The sequence below is a fragment of the Siniperca chuatsi genome, linkage group LG17, assembly GCF_020085105.1.
Source record: "Siniperca chuatsi isolate FFG_IHB_CAS linkage group LG17, ASM2008510v1, whole genome shotgun sequence".
Taxonomy (NCBI): Eukaryota; Metazoa; Chordata; class Actinopteri; order Centrarchiformes; family Sinipercidae; genus Siniperca; species Siniperca chuatsi.
In genome coordinates, this window is record NC_058058.1 from 14,137,463 (window position 1) to 14,163,539 (window position 26,077).

General features: G+C 39.0%; 1 protein-coding gene across 5 annotated transcripts; it reads right to left on the minus strand.

The window, feature by feature from the left end:
- Positions 1 to 4,102: 4,102 nt before the first annotated feature.
- Positions 4,103 to 24,783, minus strand: tpd52 (tumor protein D52). 5 transcript variants are annotated; one of them, XM_044170724.1, is made up of 7 exons: positions 24,628 to 24,783; positions 11,855 to 11,982; positions 10,518 to 10,666; positions 9,812 to 9,913; positions 8,196 to 8,237; positions 6,859 to 6,907; positions 4,103 to 6,472 (listed from the first exon to the last, which is right to left on the minus strand). In XM_044170724.1, exons 1-7 carry the CDS (start codon positions 24,644 to 24,646, stop codon positions 6,350 to 6,352), a joined length of 612 nt encoding a protein of 203 aa, XP_044026659.1. In that variant the 5' UTR covers positions 24,647 to 24,783; the 3' UTR covers positions 4,103 to 6,349. The 5 variants fall into 5 exon arrangements, with proteins under 5 accessions (XP_044026659.1, XP_044026657.1, XP_044026660.1 ...); XM_044170722.1 differs by lacking the exon at positions 24,628 to 24,783 and adding an exon at positions 15,841 to 16,434; XM_044170725.1 differs by lacking the exon at positions 8,196 to 8,237.
- Positions 24,784 to 26,077: the final 1,294 nt, after the last annotated feature.

Sequence of the window (26,077 nt, forward strand, 5' to 3'; positions counted from 1 at the left end):
TGAGTGCAGCGTGAGATGATGGAGTGTGTGTTTCAGATGACCGCCCGAGGTATGTCCCATCTGCTTAATGTAGCATTCACACCTCCTCCTATTTGTGTGTTCGTGTAAGGAAAGTGTGAGCACAAAAGCTTACTGTGAGCGTGTGCATGTGTGTGTGTGTGTGTGCACCTCTGCTCCCTGATCAAGCCATTCCAGTGGCCATAAATGCACACGTTTCTATGTGCAAGCTGTCATACCTCATGCATTATCAAGTAGTACACTGACACATGCATAATAAACCTCCCCCTGCTGCTTTTTACACCAGCCAAAGCCTGGGTGCTTCATTATCATACCCTCCATCGGATGACCAAAATGAAATGTAAGGAGCCCACAGTGAAGGGTTTATAATCCTGAACACGAGGTCACATTACATCTGGTTTAAGCTCACTGACATTTTACATGATGCAGTGATTGTAGTGATGCTTATCCAGGCTGTAGACACATGCTGCGCAGTTTGTCTGTCTGCTCCTTTGAGCCGTTTGAGCAGTAGGTTGAGGTGCAGAGGAATCTAAGGCATCAGTGAGTCAAGCAAGATGTTCGGCGTCTCAGTAAAGCGCAGGGAGCTGTTTATGTGTACGTGCGTGTCCAAGTCATTGAATAATTGATGAGGGTGATGAGAAACAGCACATGTACACAGGCTCCATATGTGACCTCAGTTGATAAGAATCGTTGCCATCCATGAAATCGGTGGCTTCCCTTCACTGTGAGGGCGCAGGAGGTTCAAAGCGGTGGGGAGGAAGAAGGAGGCACATATGGATCCGTTTTATACAAGCAATAGAGCTTTTTACATCCGAAAACTCAAGACAAAGATAGATTTCTGTAGTTGCAACAGGAAGATCTGGCTTTGACAGAGCCAAACATTTGAGAATTAACAGATTCTGCCTGTTTGCACCACGACAGTAGTGTCTCCAAGCCAGAGGTCCCCAAAGTCATAGTTTCACCAGAAGAAGAAATAGGGACTGATTATGGAAAAATGCACTATTGCATGATCCTCATTTTGTTTTGATATTGTAGATGACGTCACAAATGACTCCCTGCCCTTTGCAAAGAGTTTGAACTTTAAATTAATAGTTTGAAATTTGAGGAAATATGCTTATTCAGATTCTTACTTGAGAGTTAGATGAGAAGATTGATACCACTCTCATGTAGGGGCGTTAAATATGAAGCTACAGCCAGCAGCAGGTTAGCTTAGCTTAGCACAAAGACTGGAAAGAGGGGGAAACAGCTAGCCGGCTCTGTCCAACGGTAACAAAATTGGCCTACCAGCACCTCTAAACTGAATTATTTTGAGTCTGGTCTATTTTTCTTGCAGCAGCCGGTTAGCTTAGCTTAGCACAAAGAAAGGAAGTTACTGTGCCTGGCCAAGCAATAGTCTTGCACCCAGTAAACAACACTTCGGTTTTTGTACAGATGAAAAGATTAATAGATGTTAATTAGTGAGCTTCAGAGGAGCTGGTAAGACAGAGCCAGGCTAGCTGTTTCAGTCTTTGGCCTAAACTTAGCTAACCATCTGCTGGTTGTAGCTTCATACTTAACATACAGATGTGAGAGTAGTATCAATTCTCTCATCTAACTCTTGACAAGAAAGCAAATAAACGCATTTCCCAAAATGTCAACCAATTCCTTTAGACTGTACATTAAAGTGCGTGTACACGCTCACTGTTTGGGGTGATGGGAAGTCATTTTGGGACAATTTCTGAAGGATTTTTGCCTTCTAAACTCATACACACATACCAAGTCATGTTTGAACTGAATGTTCTCTTTCTGCACATTTAAAACAAGGCCTACTTAATCATATTACACACACAGACAGTCAGTGTCACACATTCAGTCTATACATGGGATTCTTTCTTGTTAACACACCACACAAAGCACTTGCAATATATCTGTTCTGTCACAAATAGTATACTCTGTTGTACCAATGATGTTTTCTTATATTCTTTTCCACAATGTAATCAAATGAATTTTATGACTATATGATGATTTTTCTCAAAGAAGAAGAATTGATACACGCTGACTGTTAACTCTTGTACCAGTTTTTTTCTTATCCGATCTCTGTGTGTAGAAACTGCCTTTGTTCTCGTTGTAAATGGTGTTTACTGACAAATTGCGTTCTGGTGCTGTTGTTGTTTGACTCCGTGTGCAGTTAAGACCTTCTCCAGAGTGATCTGTGTGGCTTGGAAGACTCTGGAGGCATCTGGTTATAACTGAATAAAGATTTTTTTGGCAGCTGTTTGTTAGCCGCTGTCACTGTGTCTTTTCTCATCTCTGCTGGGTTCAAACAACACTCATTAACATTTTATGTTAAAACATACACTCAAAAGTACAAAAGTAACTCTTCTTATGACTATAACAAGTTAGTCTCTCCAGTAATGGAAAGTAACTAAGTACATTTACTCAAGTACTGTATTTAAGTACACTTTTGAGTTACTTTTCAATTTTCTGCTACTTTTTACTTCTACTTCACTACATTTCAGAGGCAAATATTTTACTTTTTACTTCACCTCATTTACTTGACAGCTATAGTTACTAGTTACTTTTCATATTTAGATTTTACACACAAAACAGGTGCTCAGTTTATAAAATGATTCATTCTTATGAATTAAACTACCCAACTGTAGGCTATATTAAGTAGTAGCCTCACCTCCACAAGCTGCTTACACAGTAATACATCATTAATAATAATCCAACACCAAATAATATAACACAGAGAGGTCATTCTGCTGCCTAATGAGTACTTTTAATTTGATACTCTTAAGTATAGTTTGCTGATAATACATATGTAAGATTTACAATGCAGGACTTGTACCTGTGACAGAGTGTTTTTACATTGTAGTATTGCTATTTTTACTTAAGTAAAAGATCTCCTCCACCACTGTCCTTCTCCCACTCAGTAATGCTCTCCAAAATGGCGACAGTCTGTTCTTTATCAGAACACTTATTTAGACATTACCTTGTGAAGAAAACAAGCCTCAAAGCAAACTTATGTGGAACATCATCTCAACCCAATAAGGAAGTAATTCATGTCTTAATAAAAGTGCACATATCTGGTTGAAAAGACCCTTGGACCCTGGAATTACTGAAGTACATGAAAAGGTTCTCAATTTTAGTAATTGTAATGGATTACTTTCCACTCTTCCCTATGAACATGAAATATCTTTTTCTACATTACTTGTTGGATTAACAAAATACTTCAAAACCCCCATTGCACCAAAAGTAACTGACTTGTCCCTGCCAAACATAAACCACATTATTACAGTGCAATCTAAATGTATACGTCTGCTTTTGCCACCACTTTAAACAGGACGTTGGCATTTCCCTACAGGCTTTACTCGCTCTTCTTTTACAGTACGATATGAGGTGCTAAAGCCCCTGAAATCTAACATTATTATTTGTTCATGACTAAATAAGCAACAATCAAAGTAAGTTTGTTAAAAATAAAAACATGCAAACAACCCTTCAACTATCATCAAGTTTAGATTTAATTCCCAGTCCTGCCCACAACAATAAACAAACAGAGAGTTCTGGTGTGAAATAACCCAAACTGTTTAAACTTTGGCAAAAGATGTGTTTATGTAGAACCCCACTGCCCATAGTAAGAAGCAGATTAAGAATATTTTGGGACTATCCTCCTGGAACAGAGCTTCAAGGGAGATAGCTACTAAATCGAATAGGCACCAGTTATAACTATGAGTTCAGCAGCAGCAGTCAGTCTTATCTCCGGTCTGGTCTGGATTGAGAAAAATAAAGCCATCAGGTGTTGCTTCTGTTCTTGGCTGCCCTCTTGTGTATAAACGAGGTACTGCAGCTGAATGAAGCTTTTTGTTTTTTCCTCCATCAGTTTCAGTCTTAACCAAAGACATAGTCACGTTTTTCTTTTCTTTTTTTTTTACCTTCTGTGGGTTAATTCTAATGTGTTTTCCCATATTAGACACATGACATATTAAAAAATGTCCCATCCTTCAAACACGGTGGTATGTTGCACTTGGGGAACTCCCCTCGCAGTTGAATAGGATTCTCATTTCCACCCCCTCCTTGTTACAGAAAGAAAGTTAACTCAGAATAAGGTTACTTCAGAGGTATTTTTAATTAGAGTATATTTCTTCACCCCATGGTTCCAATTAAACAACAAACAAATCCTGTGTGTGACTAAATACAAAAAAAAAAACCTCATGCCTGAGATAAAAAGCTGTAATGACTTCTCTCAGTGAACCAGGTCATGGCTGGAAAGTGACGTTACATGGGGAGATTAGATACTGTGGTACTGTTAAAAAAAAAACCCATTGCTGTCAACTCAGAATAGCAAACACTGTTGTGTCATGGTTGGTGAAAAGATCTTTATCTTTACACCACAAATGCCCCTCGGTTTGTATGTGGTTCTCTTCCAGGACGCTGATCCACTACTAATGATTCACATTCATGTTTAGCCAGTTGTCCACCAGCAGGGGAAGACTTGTACCAGGCTGGTGCTGCCCAAGCACTGGAGAAGTGTCAGAAATGTGTGTTAAATCCTTGTGTCCTCCATTTGTGTACCAGAGGAAACCTTGGCTGTGTTCAGATTGGCTCTGTTTTATTTAACCTCCATCAGTAGCCCCGTGCATATTAGTCAACTACAAAAGTGTCTGGGGAGAGTAACTGTTCCGTAGTTTAACAGTTTCTAGGATATAATCACATGAAGTAGCATGAGATTGTAAAACCAACTTAAGAGAATGGTTCTGTTACTGAAGATGTAACGCTGATATTACCGTATTCATACATTTAACATTTAGAAAAAGGTATGTATGAAAGCAGCATTTTCAGCAAATACTGTATATAATCCTGCAGTTTGCTGAGATTATCAAAAGAAGCAGATTTTGATAATTTTGTGCAATTTCCTAGAAACTTCTCAAAACAGAACGACTAAGTAACATGACTTAAGAGGCTACAGCCATGCTCTGTGAGGCTACACTTAGGCACAGTGGTGCTTTGAGCTAAATGCTAACATGCTGAAGGTAAGCAGGTATAATGTTTACCATGTTCACCATCTTACTTTAGCCTGTTAGCATGCTAACATTTGCTAATAAGCACTAAACACAAAGTAAAGCTGAGGCAGATGGAAATGTCATTAGCCAAAGAATTGGACAAACTGAAATTTAGACCAGATGATAGCGTTAGAATGAAAAGTTACGGGATCTCCAAAGTTATCAGAATTACCACAGAGCAATGCTGCTAGCATGGCTAAAAAAAGAAAATTACACATTATAGTAAAGTCAAGGTAAACCTACTCTTTTACATTAGTATCCTATATCAGTGTGGCATCTCTTGCCTTGCTTTTATCTGTATTTCAGAAAGAGGGGAGGCTAGGTGTTACCTCCCACACAGAAACAATGGACAAGTGTTTAAATATTGACTCTGGCTCTGGAATAGACACATTTATTTCACTCTCACCTCGGGTCAAGGCTGAACCTTGACTGTGTGTTTGCTCTGCCTCTGTTCTGCTGATCTTGGCCGTTCTCTGGCAACTATCCAAGCATGGAGATTATTTTCTGACAGACTCTTAACAATGGAAAAAGGGATGTGTGTTTTGAAATACCAACTTAGGAGTTGTTGGCTGCAGTCGTGACACACTGTATATGTAGCTCAGTACTGTGGGTTAAATTATACAAAATGTTGTACCTATATTACACAAAAAGGCATACATTCATATTCTGAATACAGTGTTAGACTATTTTACGATTGGTGTCCTAAAATGTATATAATGAAGAAAATGGAAATCAGATTGGCCCCAAAATAGCAACCAATAGTAAACCAAGAATGTACCCAAAATGGAGGCAGACAAAACAAGTGCTTATGATAATAACTCCAACATATAATATCCAACATATAATAAGGACCATGCGGAAGCAATAAGCCAACAACTGCCTGGTTCACATAAAAAGAATGAAGAAACTAGGAGCATGTTTGGCATCTGAGCGTTGCTGGTTAGACAAAGGCAGAGAAAGAAGGGGTGCAGGAGGAAAAGGAAAGGAGAAAAGGAAAGTCCTCCAGCAGGGAGGATTTCTCCCACAGTGAGCCAGAATGGACTCAAAAATATACGATCAGCACAAGACCACATGCCTGCACCCATCCCATGCTTCCAGTTTCCACAAGTGAGTGCACATGTCAGAGAAAAAGACCAGACAATTATTTTACAAGGAAGGCTGGGGTAAGTCATTTGTTTCCAACAAAGGGAGACTGGCACACATGAGTTTAGGGGGAGTGTTGTCAGTCCAGGGGTTAGAAGGTCAAGTGAGGAGGGGCGGTTGGAGGTCAGGAGGGGGTCAGGCAGGCCTCAGTTCATCGGCGTCTCCTGGGTGGGCAAGTCTTGAGGCTGATCAAGCAAAGACTCAGGAGTGGTGGGACTGCTGCTGTCCTTGTTGTCGGGGTTGGTGGACGCTGATGGACTGATCTTGGTCTGAAGCAGGGGGAGGAGAAAAGACCAGGAAGAATAACAAAAGTTAAAATGAAAGTTAACAATGTGATTTCTACACATGGGGGGGAGAGGAAAAAGAGTTGATGAACTGCCTGTGACCTCTAGGTGATGTTTAGGTTAATAGGCTTTATTGAGCTGCTAAAGGGCCATATCAGAGTAAAAAACACATTACTACACAAACACAATGGAACTAAATTAGTGCCATTCCCCATATACATTCCTGGTGGATCTTTAAGTCCTAATAATTATTAGTTCAAGGTCATAGGCATGGTTCTATACGCAGTCCTGGCCTTTGACACACCTTTGCCACTTAAACTTGTTGTGCATGTCTGAAAATGTGTGTGGCCACCAGTCCTGTCTTTATTTACCTTCAAAGTCTCCACTTTCTCTTCAAATGACTTGAAAGTTGGTGCATTCCTGTGAAAGAAAAAGACACAAGTGACAAGTTCACACACAGACCATCATATAGAATTTATCTGACATGCTTATACACTGCCAGAAGTTTAGGAAAATGGAGATGCAGACAGCGAGTCGCCCCTTGAAGAGGAAGAAGGAGCAGGGCATCCACTGTAATCACACCTTTAGAGGTCATGTTATCTGATACTCAACACAGACAATGAGGACTTTCTACAGTGACCCCATTCTATTCTGTTCTACTGAAAACGTACTAAGAGGTGTTGATTTTCATGAAAACACAATCAAGAGAATGCAGTCTGAACAGGATGACAGGAACAGTCAACATATTTCAAAAATATTTACAGAGAGCTACATAGCCTTTTTGATTCTCAAGAAAGATGGATGCTCATATATATATATATATATATATATATATATATATATCAGCAACTATTTGGATAACCAATTAGTAATAGAATAAAAATCCAGTGGTTCTAGCCTCTCAAATATGGCCATTTTCTGGTTTACTTAGTCTTCTCTGATAGTAAACTAAATCTCTATGGGTTTTGGATTGTTCGATCGGACAAAAGAAGCAATTTGAAGACATCCCCTTAAGTTCTAGGAAACATTTGTAATTATTTTCTATGTTCTATTATTTTTTTATAGACCAAACAATTAATTATTTAATTGATTTATCAGTTAATAATCCATAGATTCATTGATATTGAAAATAATAGTTACTTGCAGCTCTAATCTCACACATCCAGACCTGCACCCCATCAAACTCACTAAGATCTGGAAAAACTGAGTGCAAAATTTGGTTAGAAAATTGGTGGAGAGACAGGGGTGTGTCATTAAACTTCAAACCAGTAAAGTACACTGGACAGAACTTATTCCTTCTCTAACAGAAGACCAACCAGAGGAGCCGTTTTTGAAGGTGGGTGTTTCCAAATTTACAGCTAATCGATGCTGCCTGGGGTTTCAAAGATGCCTTTTATCTCCATATTTTTGACAAGATTTCTGCAAGACATCTGTAAGCTTGACAAAACAGAGGTCTGTCTGGGCAAGATTATTAAAGCTGCAGCTTCACTGAGCTGATTAAGTAGCTCTTAGCGTTGGTCGCTCTATGCAACCTCAAGGTACACACTTAAGACATTTTTATACAATCTATAACATGAAAAAAACAGGGCTAAAGCCAAACAAGTTGCACAAAAACATTGTGCAGCCTTTACCTCCTTCATATTTTATTCAACATTTGTAGCTCAGAGGGCACCGCTGTGTGCCAGTCACACTAACATTATCCCCTTACCTCATGACAGGCATGCTAGCTGAGTGTTGTAATGAGCGTATGCTATCCGACAGCATTATGGAGAAGAAAGGGGGCATTAGTGGTCATCTTAGCATAGTACAGACAGTTTTACAGAGAGAACAAGATAACAAAAGAGAAAGACAGGCACACATATGAAAGCACAACATACAGACCCTCATTTATTCTACTATATGTTCAATGAGCAAATATTTTAAATGCATATATTGCTATAAATCCTCCTTTATCCCATTAAGATCAATAGTGTATTAACACAGTGGGTGTGTGCTAATCCTGTGTATAATGGGGGAATATCTTGTCATCAAATACACACACACACACACACTCACTCGCTCACACTCCCTTTGACCCTGTCAGGTCGCTCTTCACTACCCCACCCCCCAAACCAGCTCTGTGCTGAGGCTCATCTGTGAGGCTGCATTTCTCAGCAAACTGGTGCTTTGAGGGGCCTAATAATCTTGTTTGCAGCTCAGTAATCCAGAGAGAAGAAGGATGACGGGGGAGAAGACAGATTAGGATCTGAGGGGGATCAACTCGAGCTATATCTCAACTGGAACAATCTGTTGTTGGTTTTTCAAGCTCTGTCTAACCCGGAAATATTAACAATAATGTATTGTTAGATTTTAGAGTAGATGCCTTTAGCAGTTTGAAAGCAGAACTTCAGGACAGAAAATCAGTCTATTAGATCTATGGCTACCGTAATATATCCCTTTTATGAATAAGGAGAAGATAATAGAGAACGCTGGTAGCTATGGACTGTAATGTAATTAGAATGGGCACTTATTGATAAAACTAAGTGGTACAAGTGGTTATTGATGAAGGTACCTAATGGTGTCCTTATACTGGATAGTAAATAAAAATAGGCCACACAACTGTGTACACAAACATGTTATTACCACTACATTTATACATAGATGTGACTGGTTGCAGTTTAGTTGGTAGAATTTGATAAATATGTAAAAATGTAAAAACTGTGTTTATACAAAATGAAATAAATAGTAGGAAAGGCTGCCAAATATATATATATATATATATATATATATATATATATATATATATAAACCAACACCTATAAAGCTCACTAAATAACCCGTTATATCTTGTTTGTTTAATCCGTACATAAACTGAAGTGTAAAAACGACAAGTTGCAGTTTTACAGGGGGTTATGGAAGTTACTGCTCCCGGCCAACAAATAGTTCCAAACATACTCCCCTGTAAAACCAAAACTTGTCATTTCTTTCCCTCCCATTTGTTAAAACACGGCTAATACTGACAGAACTCTGCACCTCTGTGTTTATTGTAGGTGCACAATACCTACACAGTACAGGTAGGCATGGCTGACAGGAAGATATCACAGAGAGGGACTGAATCTCCCAGCCCACCTAACTAGCACTTTGAGAACCCTCTGCACTTTCTATGAAATAAATTGTCAGGTTGCTCTCAGGTAAACAGCAAAATATTGGACAGATGGACCACAAAATGTGCAGTGGAACAAAGGATACTGTGGTTTCTCAAAGATTTGGTGCTTCACAAAATATCATTCTAACTTTTAAAGTTACCGAACATGCCGTCACGCCGATGTCTCCTGTCTGACTCACCTGACATCCTCAAGCTTCCGGCTGATGGCTGAGCCCACATTGGAGAACGCTGTTGTAGCCTTCAGACTCGCCTGAGACAGTGTTTCAGATGTCCTCCTATAGCTGAAAGAGAGATGGGGAGACAGAGAGAGAATGAGGGCGAAGTGAGGGGCAGCAAAAAGATATGAGTGATGAAAAGAGACTGGGAGATCAAAGACTGAAGAGAGGCATCAAGGTCAGAACTAAACAATTCAATGTCTTTTTCATTTTAAAAAGCCTGAAAACATCAGCATGCTGCTCATTTCCTGTAATGAAAAACTCAAAGTTTCACACAGGCCACAGGCAGGTTGTCAAGAGCACTGACTTTTTTCCCCTCATTGTTCAGAGGAGAAAGAACCTTCTCTCCACAGTGCAGATAGTTAACCGTGTTTTCAGGACATTCGGATACAGAAAAATAATTCAACATTATCAAACAAGCAGAGAATCACTACAGAACCATGATGTTTGTGTTGGAAAAAAGGTGGATAATAAAGCTGTTGGTCTGTCTTTTTTTCCCCAAAGGACAAGCTACTGCAAAAGGTGTCTGATAAAAGGTGTCATTGCCTAAAATCAAGAGGCAAAAGCTTGATAGGGGAGGTGTCATTTTGAGAAACTAACTAACATAACAAATGAGCTATTGTGCACTCTCAGGTCGAGCGTCAGCTTTCAGTGGTCGGGGAGTACTTACGCGGTGGAGGTGGTGACCTCCTGCCAGGTTTTGGTGATGTTCTGTTTCAGCTCATTGAGAGGTGTGATGCCCAGCTTCCTCTTAATGTCCGCCAACTGCTTCTCCTTGGCTGCCAGCACCTGGGACAGAGTCAGGATCTCATCCTCAACCTGCACACGCACACACACACACAGACTTTGAAATGTATCAAAAGTTTTGAGGTTTTACATGTGATATGCTAAACTTTTGTCTTAATCTATTTTAGTTCAACTGAAGAACCAAAGGTAAACAGCAGAACCAAATACAGAGAGTACAGGTGGATTATAATGTAATGTTTATTAACAAATAGAGCCACAACAATTAGTCCATTAATTAATTAGCTGATCGAAAATGAATCTGCAACTACTTTGATTTTGTAAACAAAAATGCCAAACATTCTCTGGTTCCAGCTTCTCCAATGTGTAGATTTTCCGCTTTTCTCTCAGGCCAAAGGGAATATCTTTGGAGATGTCCCCTTGGACCCTGAGAAGTTGTGACTTTTACCAATACAATCATGGCAAAAGAACGGTCATGGAAATTACAAATTGGTAAGTAATCGAACATCTGAAGCAAGGTAAGTGGTTGAATCAGCTACTGGGGCAACAAGGGTCCTGGAATGAGCATCCTGTTGTTATGGAAGGCAGTGCTTTTTAAATGCAAAGAGCACTATGTGTGAACACAGCCTGGCCTCAAAGCATACATTACACATGTACAAGGTAAAACAGGGTTCGTACAGCTTTTTAAGAGTAAAATTCAAGCACTTTCAAGGTACCTAAACGTAGAATTTCCAGACCCTAAGTCTTTATCATCACATCTAAATTGTTACTATAAATGCAACTGTGACAAATAAAGTTTATAGAATTCCTTTATACCCACAGCAATCAGTGTATATTTTCACTTTGTTTATTTAACCAGCTGTTCATATTAACTTGGATTGTAAGTTTTGGTCATGATTATTTATTGCTTGCTAATTTCCAGAGTAAGGGATCAACAGAGGACTTATCTAGCTATGAATAAATGTGGCTCCTCTCTGAAGCCATTTTTTGTATTTTTCGTTAGCCAGCCAGTTGTCATTAAAACAACAGCCTGGCCATGTTGCTAGGTTGGTTTACATGAGTGATTGTATAGATGAAACAGATTTTGTTAAAAATTAAGCATTTTCCAAACTTTCAAGACATTATACAAACCCTGACAGACTCAAAAACAGCAATCAAGTGGTGTATTCATATTGTAGCCTGCTTTTAAAATTCTAACCCATCTCTACTTTTTGCAAGATCAGGTACAACACCTGATCTTGACTCCCCGATCGCCCTCCTGACCTTGACCAACTCTTCTTGTAACTCCTGCCGCTCTTCCTCTGTCATGGCGGGGGGAGGGGAAGAGGGACCCACAGACATCACTGCATCTTCTCCCATCTCTGGGACTGAGTCCGGATGCTGCTGGGAACCTGGGAGGTAAAATAAAAAATGTTAGATACATCCATACCTCTCACTTGGCAAGTCATGTGTCCACTTTGAGGCTGTAGAATCTTTTTTTTCTTTTTTTTTTAAAGACATGTTCACATGTAGGTGTCCATGTTTGCTGTGTGACAGTAAACAGGTGGTATGAGAGTGGAGGCTGATGTTGGTTGTCAAACTCAAGCTGTCATTGCTGTTCCTCTGGAGGATGAGGAGAAGAGAGGAAGCTGGTAGTAGATGAATATGTGAAAGATATCAGAGAGTATGACTTGGAAAATTAAGGATGCTAAATATGCTGTTTGATGATAGGTGGTAGCCTAGGGGGAGGTTTTTTATGATCCAAAACACAAGCTTTCAACACCTTCTCACGTCATATTTTCACTCCACACACATATACCTCATACGATGTACACACACTCGTCTTTGATGTTGCCGTCTCTGACAGAGCTGTGCCCAGTAGGAGCAGCAGTGCATCAATAATACAAAGAACTTTCTAGATGAAGACATCCTGGGCTCAGACAGCGTGAGAGAACACAAGAGCAAAGGGGTTGTTAGGCTCTGTCAGTCAAAAGGACAACAGCGGGTTCTGACTGAGCTGGAATATTGAGAAACCAATGTGTCTCTGAGGTTATTTTTCTTTTTATCTGGTCTTCCCTAGTACTTCAAGGATTCAGAATGAAAAGTAAAAATACAGAAACAAATAGGCAAAAATAGGATGATATAAAAAAAAGAGAGGAAACCCAAGAGTTGAATGAAAAAGTGCAGGGAGAAGGATATAAAAAAAGAACTGCTAGAGAATTGTTTTTAGGACTATTCTGTGCCATTACCGCAGCGGGGGGGAGACAGAACTAAAGTATACACTGAGAAGAGGCCCAAATAGACCTGAGAGTAGATTTCATGAAGACACTGGCCTTGCAAAAGTCATTTAACTTCTGAACCCACTAGCATCATGGTACTAGCAAGAAAACTTGGGTTGGCCTAGTACTGTACATTGCCCCTTCTAAATACATTATCAAGCTAAATAACATTGTTTAATTGGCCAATTACTCATAGAATGGACAAGAACATCTTGTTCTGCATTTGTCTGGTTGTTGTTGGTTATCATTTTATTCAGAAAACACAATGGCATGCAAATGCTGTCCTGGAAAAATTAGGAATTTAGATGTAGTTTAAAGATTTATTCTGACATTTTGGGTTTTCGTCATATTAGTCTCCTTATAGGAAATGTTCTACATTTTGGGAAATATGCTTGTCGAGAGTTAGATGAGAAGATTGATACCACCCTCATGTCTGTGTGTAAAATATGAAGCTAACACCAGCAACTGTTTAGCTTAGCTTAGCATAAAGACTGGAAACAGTGGAAAACAGCAACAGAATCTGCATACCAGCACCTCTAAAGCTTAGTAAGGTATATCTCTTTTGTTTAATCGGTACAAAAAAATAAAATAAACATGAGATTGCCAGGCAACCAGCAGAGACTCTAGAAAGTCACTGCATAGTCTGTATAATACTCTGTTTAAAATGACCAATAGTCTCCCTCTACAATTCTACCAGGCTCACAAATCCTGGGTCTGGTTTGGTAAAAAGCATTTTGAACATGCACTGAAGGTCCAAAACAGATATTCCCTGCTTGTATTTTATAGTGTAGAACCTCAACCTCATTGATTCTTCCTGGTGTCATTTCTGATAACATTAGCTAGATCTGCAGCAACTGACTGCTGAACATCAAACACACACAAAACTGAGTCATCGATTGAATCCATATTTAGATCCCATTGCACATTAAAGATGCACAGCAGTAACTAACCCTGGTTGAAAGTTGTAAGTCTGTTTCACCTCTGTCCACATCACTGATGCATGTGGTCAGAAGTGTATTCTTTCCATCCTATGATTCACTCAACAAACCCCACATTCTCTCCTCCTTCCTCATTCCAAACACTTGGCACCCTTCCTCTCTTTCATGTCACACCCCAACACTCCCAGTACTTTAAAAACATTTTAACTGAGACAGAATATTTGTTGAGGACAGAGATACCAAAATCACAAGAACCTAGCAATATGTACTCCCACGAAGACTACAGTGGAATTTCCACATAACTGTCTAGAGAGCTGCTCATGAAATAACATTTCTCAGCCTTCCAAACACATAGTGTTAACATAAGTTCAGGACTGGGCTGTGCCATAACTTGTTCTAACGTTAATTATTACCACAGGAATAAGAAGAGCTGATTGGATACTCAAGTGAAAATATTTCTATGTCAAAACATGCATGAGATCCAAGAAAAAATTTGTAAATCATTTTACAGAGGAAATAGAGGCGGGCATTACAGTAATTAGATGAGAATACGGTCGAAATTCTCTTTTCAGCCTTCAGCCCTGAAACCACCCCCACACCTCTGAAGCTTCATACTTCATCTGCCCTCAAGCTCTTTCTCCCTCATATCTCTTTCTCTCTCGTCTTTTATTTGCCCTCTCCTCCCATTACTGGTGATACAGCAGTGCCATTCACATAGTCACGCTTACAGTGACAGAACTGTGTAATGGACACTTCCCCTTATAACGGCTGTGCTTCAGTCACTAATAGGACAAATCCCCCTGCTTATAAAATAGTACTTTTATTTTTTTATTTTGACAACCTACTTTATGCTGCTCAGGAATCGAATTTATATCTGCTTCAAACACAAGTTTTGTAAGCTTACAGTGAAAGTCCAGCACCTCCTCGGGGTGAGAAGATCACGTTCTGTAGGCTGGCACCTCGCCTGAGTTATCTGCTATGTAAAAATTTGCATTACATTCCTGCAGGCAGCAATGCGAGATCTGTATATCTGAGCGTGGAGGTAGCTATGCAGCGAATGTATGCCTTGGAGGTCTTTCCATCAGGAGGTGCTTAAAGCAGGAGAGAGAAAAAACAGACACAGAGGGAGAGAGAGAGAAAGAGAGAAGTATGTGTGTATGTGGGTGTTGGCAGAAGTTTGGCTTGCTACACCAAACTGCATACCCACCCACATTACTGCCCTACCTCTCTGCTTTAGCTAATTTCCTCTTAGACTAACATGTTCTGCCCATGACCACCTAACTCTCTGTAGTTGTCAAATCCATAAAAGTTAATTAGAAAAGCTATAAAGCTGAAGCATGCCTGAAAAGAGCAACATTTTAACAGACTCTGCAAACCGCCAGCACATAATTATCTCTTCTTTTGTGATAACGAGTCAAAAGCAAAGCTCTGCAATTGTTTAGGTCCACTGAACTAATGTAGCCTAATCATTTGATAACTGCATGATAGTTACTACTTTGTTTTTGTGACTAAGCCACTTTTGATATCTATAAGCAGCATAAAGACATGTAGAATTGATAGATTATTTAGTCTGGAAGCTGATTTAAGTTTTGGAAGTGTAATACAATTTTACTGTTAAAATAAAATAATGACAAGATTAAAATAGTCACGACCCAATAACAAAACGTATTGTATATTTATACGTGTGTATGTATATCATTTTCAGTAAGAAAGAAAAGAGTAAGAAGCATGGCATACTAGAAAAGAGTTGTGTGATCAAATAATTATAACCATAGAAAAATGAATTGAATCTCATTTAGAAGTATAGTTTTTTTTTTAAATGTAAAAAAGTAGACTAGAAGTCTGAAAACTAAATGAAAGTGAACTGAAAACTGGCAAAAGCTGCTGTCACACTCACACACACACAGCTTTGTGCCCCAAATTCTTCCCGTCCAGTGAACCAAACCCATGTTTTGTCTTTCTGTCCAGCACATATACACACACACGCCCACACACGCCCACGCACAGCCCTCGCATCCTCCGCCTGGACTCTCCCTTTCCTCCTTGTGATTACCTCTGGTTTTGACAGCTGGCGAGCTGGGCGGTGTGTCACTGTAGGCCGGGGAGAGGTAGAGGTAGCTGGTGTTGACTCCTTGCTCAAAGTCAAACGGAGAGTGGTATTCCTCCAGGGGCTCCATGTTTACAGCTTGTAGTGTGTTGTTGGTCAGAGTGACTACCACCTCCCTACCACCACCACTACCTAAGCAAAAACAGCCAAGTGCTGATTGTCTGCATGTGATCCAGACACGTGCTGGCTCTGTGACTCCTTGTGTACAGCGTCCTTGACTCTTGTAGTATGTGTGACAGAGAGACAAAATATCCAAATGTGTGTATGTACGTGGGAGGAGGTTCTGTGTTGGCTTTCAGGTAGTCAGAAGGTCGGGAGTGAGAGAACAGTGAAGCCGGTTTTCCCTTTCCCGTTTCTGCAGCAGTCCAAGGCGTTGTGAACCCTCTGCTCCTTTCTTGCTGTTGATAAGTTACCTGTCCCTTCAAGCACACACACACACACACCCTTCCCTATTCCTCTCCACCATAATCCCAAAGGTCAATTTTCAGTCCAAACATCCATTTGCGCAATCAGTGCCATTTTCAGATGCTGGTCACTGTTAGCGGAGCTAGTGCTGCAGCGATATTGCGTTTCAATACTCTCAGGTTCCTCTGTCAATTCCCTCCCTCCCTCACTTTTCATCATCAAGCCTGTCATCCAAGGAGGAAATAAAAGAGGTCCCATTTGTGTGGGCTGGTCACGTGATGTGCGTGGGGGGACATTAGATGAAAAGCATAATCTGCAGTGTCCCAGATTACAGCAAAGCGCTAATCCAGGGTGGCCAGTCCAGCTTGGAGCAGCAGTAACGCTAGTCAGCTAGAATGGAGGGGAGAGGATGCCAGAGGCTACACTTGGTATTGTGTGTGTACTTGAGGGAAAGTGCTCTATGTGTTGTAAAGAGAGCATGTAGAGAACATGTGCCACTGTGTGTGTTTGTGTGTTCATACTTGGGCTGCAACTAATGATTATTTTAATTATCAATCAGATTATTTTCTTGATTAATCAATTGGTACATAAAATGTTTCTATTTCTAAAAGCCCAAGAGTTATATTCAAATTGTTTTGCCCATCCAACAGTCCAAAAACCCAAAGGTATTTACATGGCACATGCTTGATCTGTATGAAGTATATAATCACCAAACCACATAAAACATTAATAAAATATTTTTTCCCGCAAATTCTGAAAGTAGTCTTCATGTCATGTGACGCTTAAGTGCTTAAAGGGGAGATATGAGGCAGGAATATTCAAGCTGCACAAAGAGAGGAAATATATAAGAATAGGTCATGTCTCATTTCATTTAAAGACTCATGGAGTTGTCAACAGACAGCAAGCATCTCAGTGTGTGCAAGCACCTGCTGATACTCTCAAGGCTGCAGTGAAGTGGATGAGCAGCCTGGTGACATTCCAGCACTAATTTTATGACAGAGGATGTAGATGCTACCAAGGATTTAGTGTAGCTCTGTAAACACCAAGAGGTTTGGAGGGAGGTAGAAACTCATCCTATGCATAGAAGTAGTTAGTTAGTACTTAGTAGTAAAGTTAGAGTACAGTGGAGCTGTATGAAATAAGGATTATTGTAAGGCAACTATTCCTAATAGGAAGCACGACTAAAATTCAAAAACTCCTGTTGAACACTAACTACTGAAAATGAATTGGAAAGGATGAGAAAGACAGCAAAGCACCCAACAAGTCAGTAATTCATGGTAAATAAAAACATAAATTAAACATAAAACATCTCCCATTTGAAACAACTGCATTTTAACTTGCAACGTTAGACTCATGCTTAAACAAGTTATCTGATCAGTACAGAAACGTTCACAACCAGTAAGTCAACTTTAAAACGAACTCAGATTAACCACGTTCTGTACACTGAGTTCCCATCCACCATTCCTCTGTGGTTAAGAGCCAGACGAGTATTTTTGTGTGACCTTCTCCAGGAAATACTTTGCATTAAGAGAGAAGGATGGGGCACTATCCTGGACGTATTGAAGCACTGGGGGACAAATTCCACAATCAACTATGTCAATGTGAAGAGAATGGAGTTTCCAACTTTCAACTTAATCTGTATGTACTATAGAATCAGGTTAAAGGAAAAAGGTTAACGATTTTTCAAGTGATGATGTTCTGTACAATCCAAATCACTTGGGTCATGCAAGGCCAACATGCAAAGCTAACTAATGTAATTGTGCTGTGCCCTGATCTGCAGAGTCAGGCTTCATTGCACTGTGTCACGCGTTCAGTCACTCATCGCAAACTATTAAGTATCAACATGCAAACATGCACTAAAATAGGCCCACATCAAGGACAATGAATCCTTGCCAGCATCTTTCCTCTCTTGCTCCTCAGATTTTTGGTCTTTTGATTCATTTTGCAACCAAATTGTGTATCATTATAGCTGCTGAAAGTCTTACATGGACATATTCAACAAAACCAAGCACACATATACACACACATACTAGCCTTTCCATGCTATTCCATCCATAGTCACCCTTTTCATAGTAAAAAGCCAAATCTGTTAACTGCAAAAGTGAGACACGCCTGAGACTGCATCACTGTGAGACAAAATAATATAGTGGAAAAATGTTTATTAATGGTTAGATAAATCAAATGAGTGCTTTTTACATCTGAATTAATACTCAACATTACTTCCACTCTGCAGCCTGCCTGACCAGTGGAGCCAATGATTCATGAGCAACACTGGATTCATGTGACATTTGTTAAAAAGAAAATCATTGGTATGTTTGAATTGGATAATTTATTAAATATTATGAATAAAAATTCCATCAAAGTCACAAATCTGCTTTGAAAATAATCTCTAACCAAAACAATTTCAGCGTGTTCTTGGACTGTTTAATATTTCTGATAAACTGAAACAGATAAGAGCACAAAAAAACAACCCATGGTACCCATCCACCCAGACTGTAACCAGGAACAAACAGCCATTTTCAAGTGTTTAATGAAGCACAGCATGAGATTCATTACTTTACTATTCATGGCATACCCTGTCACATGATTAGCCTAAAACAAGAATCATGAGACATGGATGACTGGGGATGCAGCGAGAGTGCCCACAGTTCCCATGACATGTGCATCATGGGAAAACAGTAAGGTGGGCAAAGAGTGACTACACCTCAGATGAAACACAGATACTGTAGGCTACAATGAATTAAAAACAAACAATCTCTTCAATGAATAGAGAGTGCCATGTATTCATCTCACTACATCTTAACAATCTCAGTCATCTCACAATTGGGTTTCTATCTAATCTAATCTAATTCCTCAGCGCTGAGGAAAGCCAATCAATCCTATCAATCTTCTCATCTAAATCTCGTCAAGAAAGTGAATGAGCATATTTCTCAAACTTGAACTATTCCTTTAAACAAGGTGAAGACACTAAATCAGGTTCATGCTTCAAACACAAGGTCTAACATATGCAGACTTATCCCAAATATATAAGGGACCCTGATGATGAAGAAGAAGGCTGTTTCCTTAAAGTTACCCTCATACTTTGTGCACAGTCCCCTAATGGTCACATCATGGTTGAAGTCTACATGGTTCTAATTCCATTGGCTATAAAAATGGATGCAGAGGAAGTTGGTGTTGTATGGCCATTTTTTAAAACAAATCTTCCCTTTGGCTTGTAAATATAAAGTAAATGCCGGTACAATATATTATTTTTAAAGATTATTTAAAAAAAAGATTATTCTCTGCAGTTACAATACACTAGGACCGGCTTTGTTTCAATCGTATCTCAGTCAGGCTCATGACACTCCCACTAGCTATTATTAATATTTGATTACATTAAAAAGGAAATTAAATTCCACCCAATTGTTTCTTAAAATTGGCATTCTGTGCTTTACCTGGATTACAGATTTCAACAGCCATGTTTCAAAATATTTCCTTTAGCAACTGAGTTGAGGGGTAATAGCAAATATAAGGACAGAAGCACTTCAAAACTATCTACAGTGCAACAGACAACAATAATCTTATTTAACTTAGCTGTATTATAGTGTATTATATTTTGATTTGCACATCTCTTATTTCTTACTAGAAATAATTGTCTCGTTGCAGACTTATTTCATTATTATTATTTCTATTCTATTAGTACATCTATTCCTGTGTGCATTGACGTGATAGTGAGCAGCTGTAACGAAAGAGTTTCCCCTCTGGGATCAATAAAGTATTTCTGATTCTGGATAGAGGTTTGTCTCTGGAATTAGTAGTTAGCCCCACAGCAGTTTTTGGCACAGTATTTGTAGGTCTCATTTATCAATATGTAGTGCATCTCTTAAGTGATTTTTAAAAAGGGACTAAATTGCACATAAAATTAGTAAATAAGTTATTTAGGATTGATCATTTATCCACCCACTATGCTCCATTTGACAGTGAGGCCCAAAGTTTCTCTCTACAGTGTCACGTTGGAAGATACTGAGTCTGATGCCAGAGCTGCCAGACAGGTGAGACCTCTGCTTTGCCAAATTTCACAGGTTAATGAAAAATTCTCCATAAAGAAGAAGTGAATGACAAGGAATGAAATGGCCACTGCATAATTTGAGTTGAGTTTCTTCTTTGCATTCCAAAGTTTTGTAACAACTATTAAATGGAAATAATTTACACAAAGATGACGTGTAAGATTATCTGTATCTATATTTGGGTAAGAAAAAGTATCTTTGCCTGAACTTGTCTTGTCACAGATGTTGTGATTTCCATTACTATCTTGAGCACAGTGCAGAAGCTTTAAAGGGGTAGACTATTCAGCCCATTATATAGAACATAGGGAACATTTTAATCATATACCACATTTGCTACCTTTCATTCATGTAACTATCAGCTCAAAGATCAAAAAGTTTTCAAATAGACATCTCTGAAATGAAATGTGCAAATGTGCTGACACCAGTAAACCTGCAGGTTTTCTATTTAGAGTTTTAAGAGCTCTTTTTAAAACAGCTTATGACAGAGATGTATTTTTAACTAAACTTAGTGGGGGTTTTGGCAAACAAACATCCGGTTCCATCTACATGGAACATTCACACAAGAGAAAGACAGTTGCTGAGTTGTATTTGACCTACAATGCTCACAAGATTTAACAAAAAGTATTATGACTAATCAATCACAACAAACCTTTAAATGTGTGAATAGTTGTTGATATACTTTACAGTGCAATAATACATTCATTTACATAAATATGTTTTTGCTTGCTTCACTATACGACTTTACAATGTACAGCAAACGTTACAACTGTAATGGTCAACAAATATTCAGTCATGTAAAAATGCAAAAGCATGTTTTATGAAGGTTAAATCAGACCTTGAAACAGGTCTGGATGACAAATCAATATTTTCATTTATTATTAAAATAAATTCTCATATCAAGATATTGTGTATCATCTCTAAGTGAAAGATTAGACTGACATGATCTTAAACACTTAAAAAGATATGTGGACATATTTTGAAAATTACAATTTAGTTCTAGCAAGACACATTTCTAAATGTTCACAATGCTGAAAGCATCCAGTTGCCTCACTGGAATCTAATAAGGCAAAAATGTTGGCCACTGCTCATGATCAATCTCATTAGGCAACTGAGCTGAAAAACAAGATAGATTGGTAAGCCTGACTGTCTCATTTTTGAACATCTGACTTGAGCCAAGACCATATGCTTCTATCAAGGAAGCAGAAAATACCAGAAAGAGGCTACATCCAAACAACAGTTGTTTGAATCATGCATGACTTTCTTGTCAAGCTACAAAATTCCACATTTTGTGATATGTAGACATCTGTAGTGAGATATTCTAAGGGAATAAAACCTTTAGGGGAATTACAAAAACACTTGTGAGACTATGGTATCGAACTGGATAAACTTCCTCACATAGAAAGAATCTTTTTTTTTTTTTAATTAGATAGTTTAATCAGGCTTATGTGAATTAAAAAACAAAAATAGTACAAGTGGAGCATGAGGCCTCAATGTGAAAAATGTTACCTATTTCCAGACATGTACACTATAAGCTGAAAAGCAAAAAATGAACATCATCTTTTCTCTGTACACAAATGTACAAATACCACAAATGCAAACAAATCAATCAAAATTTCCACAATATATCACATGGTCAAACTGTGTGCTAGTCCCCAAAGATGGCCTGAAATTCCAGACATTGTACTAAAAAGTGAGAACTACTGAAGCAAAGAAGTTCCCACTGAAGCAAAAGAGGACCCATATGATCTAAAGTCACTACTGGAAACTCCATTCAACTGCAGGGAACAGCAAGCACATAGAAAGAGATGTTTGTTATCAGACTTGTCATCTACATACACACAATCAGAGGAGAGCAGACTCCACTCCCCTGACAGCTCCTTTGAGAAGCACTAGTCAGAACACTCAATATACACACTGACCTCCCTCCTGCTAAAACCTGCTAACCTAGCTCCTTTTCATCCTGTTATTTGTAATCGTTCACCTGAAATACTGACAAAAGATTGTGGCAGAACACCTAAACAGTAAGTGGAACAGATGAAACAAAAAAAGATGTAAAAGGGGAGATCTGGAATGAAATGCTTCAAAGTGCCTTTTTAGTCTCAAATACTGGTGAGCAGGCTGAAATCCAACAGGTGACAGTGACAAGGGAAAACATTAACAAGGATGCAGGAACAGATGGTGCCAGGTTACAGCTACCATAGAAGTGTGACAATAAAATGGACTTCACTGTCTGTTACCATGACAGTGTGAATAAAAATGAGAACTCATCAGTTCCTATATATGATATAAAAAAATGGAAATATAATGACAACTAGGAAGGATGAAAATGTACTTCTGCAGGCAGAACAAGCGAACAAACAACACCTTAGCCCTGCAGTAAAGGACAGTTTGGTGAAGCTTCTGGAGTTTGCTTTTTGTCTGACAATTTTAATTGTTTTGCATATAACAATTATTAAATAATTTTGCTGTTTCACTTGATGCACCAACAACTGAGACAGTGGCTACTGTAAACCAGCACAAATCATACTGTGATTGTAATGAATACCAGTCAGCACTACTACTAAGCAGTATGGCCTTAACACAAGTCTGACATTTGCTGATTTACTAACTGTATTTTCAAGGCAATATATGGCAACTTATCGGAGCTACAAAAAGATAATAAAGATATTTGCTGGTGCATCAGTTGCACACACACGGTGGAAAATAATGTAATGTCGTAAGGGAAAACCTTAAAAGCCTGTGCAAAGCACAGGAAACCTACACTACCAAAGAGGAACCACGGTCACAAGACAAGCAGCCCCTAACCAACAGTGACTATGATACAACTTTATTAAAAATGCCATCAGGATGGAGAACCTCTCTAACAAATGAAACCAAACCAAACATTATGAGCTTCACCAGCTTAGCATTTACTCCAGGCCAACTGTATTGCAAAGTATTTATGTTATGGTGTCCACCCCCAGTACATACACAGAGACTGACATAGACACAGAATTGTCCGACTAACATAGACCTCATTTGGTCTAATATTAATACTGTAATTATCAACCGGTTGACATCTGTCAATATATAAAATATGCTGCGCCTTTCCCTTTAATATTTTTCACCTTGAGGCCAAAAAACACAAAATACAACATGCAGACATCAGGAAATTACATTTCTGCAGGGGGGGAAATGAGGTCAGGGCTGTGCCTTGTTTACCTGGCATCCCCTTGAGGTGAACAAATAAACGTCACTTGCTTATTTCCACAACAACTACAAGGTCTTGTTATGTGCAAAAAAAATACAAGAAGTGTTTTGATCAGCTAAAGTGAGTTTCACATACAAGCTTTATTTGTTGCAAATGTCTGGTTTCTTGTATTGCAGCAAAAACACATCCACTTCCCTGAAAAGCAGCTGTCGCAATAGGCAAGTACACAAACCTGGAGGATGGGTGAGGACAAGCAAGTAAGTGGTGTAGAGGCATGAGAGAGCAGATGGCTGGCGAGCAGGAACGGAAATATTCAGGTAGGTGTAGGACAGGAAAGGAAGCAGGTAGAATGCATTCACAGCATACCTGTGGTTCATACACTCACTTAATATTATAATGCTTGGCAGTCCCACACGTGTGCTCAGGCCTGTTTGACCTCACTAACAAGCCTCAGTCTTCCAACACTGACTGATGCACTGTGCTACTTTCAAACTAAACGTATGCACTCGTTGCTCTGTTCAAAAAGGGGCAGAAATGTAAAAAAGCGTGACTTGACTAGAACAGGTATAGTGGGGACATGAAGGAACATGTGATAAGCTGTCAAACGGGTGCAACCTTGCTACTTGTACAGGCTAAGTTCCCAGTTACAGAACATAGAGTTTTCCATCCTAAAACCAACTCATCAAACGTTTAATTTGATCAATTATACGCCAAATGCACCTTTCAGTGCCTGTCAAGCTTTTAACCACATTATTTTTTACTTAAATAGAAATGACAACTTCCTCGTGTAACGTTAAATATTTTTACTGAAGTACTTTAACGTCTGGTTAATTACATGTTGGATGCTGTAATATTCTACTTCCGTGATATTTTTGGTAAACATTGGCACTTTTCTAGCCCCCAAAAGTCTCAACGTTGTCATCTCTGTCACAAAAATGCACTTTATGTGAGTTTGAAAAGTAGCATATGTTCCCAAGGACTTCTGTCACCGCGCAAAGTTAGCTAGTTTGTTAACTTTCATGTGAGACAAAAGTAGTTTGAAAACATTTTCGTTAACATAGTCACTGAGAGACATTTCAGCAAATTAATTACCTTTCTCTGCATCCTCCATTGTACGTCTGAGCGTTGTCTCTGGTAGTTTTTTTGTCCAAAGCCTGCCAGTTCGTTCACACTTGGCGCGGCAGCAGATCTTCCTGCTCTCTCTCTCTCTCACGCCAGGCAGCTCGCCGTGCGGGGTGGGGTTCGCGGTGACGTCAGCACGCAGCAGTGTAAACAGAGGCGAGCACGTGGATCAAGTTTTACACTATCAACAACGCACAGCTGTCTGTTTGACAGCGACACGTCGTTATTTGGGTTTTTTTTTAATGCACAACACTAACTTAAATATGCATATATATCATACCTCAGTTGTACATAGTTTTCTATATAGAATGGTAGTGAAATACTTCACACTTCATCCAAGGTCTACACAGGTAAATACAACATAAGTTAAGTGATAAAGACGGATTTGGACATCCTTGTTAAGATACAGTCTCAGTTAACACATCATACATAGAAAAGTCTATCACATGCAAACCTGCGGCTTCTGATCCCAAGGAGAGGCAGAGACAGAGCAGGACTTGTGCAGTATATCTATGAAAAAGCTACATTTGTCTTCGTAAATTAAAATCCATGTATCAGTTATGTAAACCTAAAACTAAATAAAAACCAAAATATCTTCTAAGAGGAGAAAACTGGTGTACCACATATGTAGATAAAGTATTAACCTGTTGTAATTGTTTACAGAAGATACAGTATCAATGGAAAGAATGTTTGGAATGCATCACTTTATTTTTTGAGTTGATATTACTGAATATTTTTGTCACATTTCCATGCTTGCTACCCAAATCTGTTTCTTTTTATAATTTTTGCTTTGGCAGTTGCCAATAACATATCTCTGAATTGAAGTAAAACTAGTGGCTATGTAGTCAGTCCAACCTATTTCTTTTGAAAAATTTCTTTCTAAATTGAAACATTAGAACGTGAAGGCAATATCTTAGGGGACTATCAGGTTTTATTCCTGCACTTATGGTGAAATCACCACCATTTTTTCAAAAAATTATACTAGTCGGAATATAGTCAATGATTTATTACCTAGCTGAAGGCATAACAGTGACCGAAACTCAATCACTGATACCTGCAAGGCTTGCACATTTATTTAATACCTGAGAGAATAGTTTGACATATACTGTCCTAGTCCTGCAGGGAAATTACATTTGTCAAATTCATTCCAGTGGTTATGTCAAGTTGATAGCCAATGCTTGTATGAACTGGAGCAATAAATAGAAACACTAATCATACACAGCATGTCTTATTACCCCCTTGGGAATTTAACCATTACAGTGGGATATACAACCCCCACCTTTTTGTAATGAAAACCTGGGTTAAATCCCACTCTTGTTCACACACTGTGTGCAAAGCCCTTAATTGGACAGAACTGAAACTATACACCCAACTATGTCAAGCATCACACACACACACACACACACACACACACACAAAG

What these genes read in the sequence shown, in the direction of transcription:
- tpd52 (XM_044170722.1), bottom strand. Translation starts at nt 15,964, where the DNA reads ATGGAGCCCCTGGAGGAATACCACTCTCCGTTTGACTTTGAGCAAGGA. An exon ending in GCCAGCTGTCAAAACCAGAG is followed by an intron (nt 11,983 to 15,840) that starts GTAATCACAAGG and finishes TTTACCTCCCAG; the next exon opens with GTTCCCAGCAGCATCCGGAC. An exon ending in GAGGTCACCACCTCCACCGC is followed by an intron (nt 9,914 to 10,517) that starts GTAAGTACTCCC and finishes TCTCTCTTTCAG; the next exon opens with CTATAGGAGGACATCTGAAA.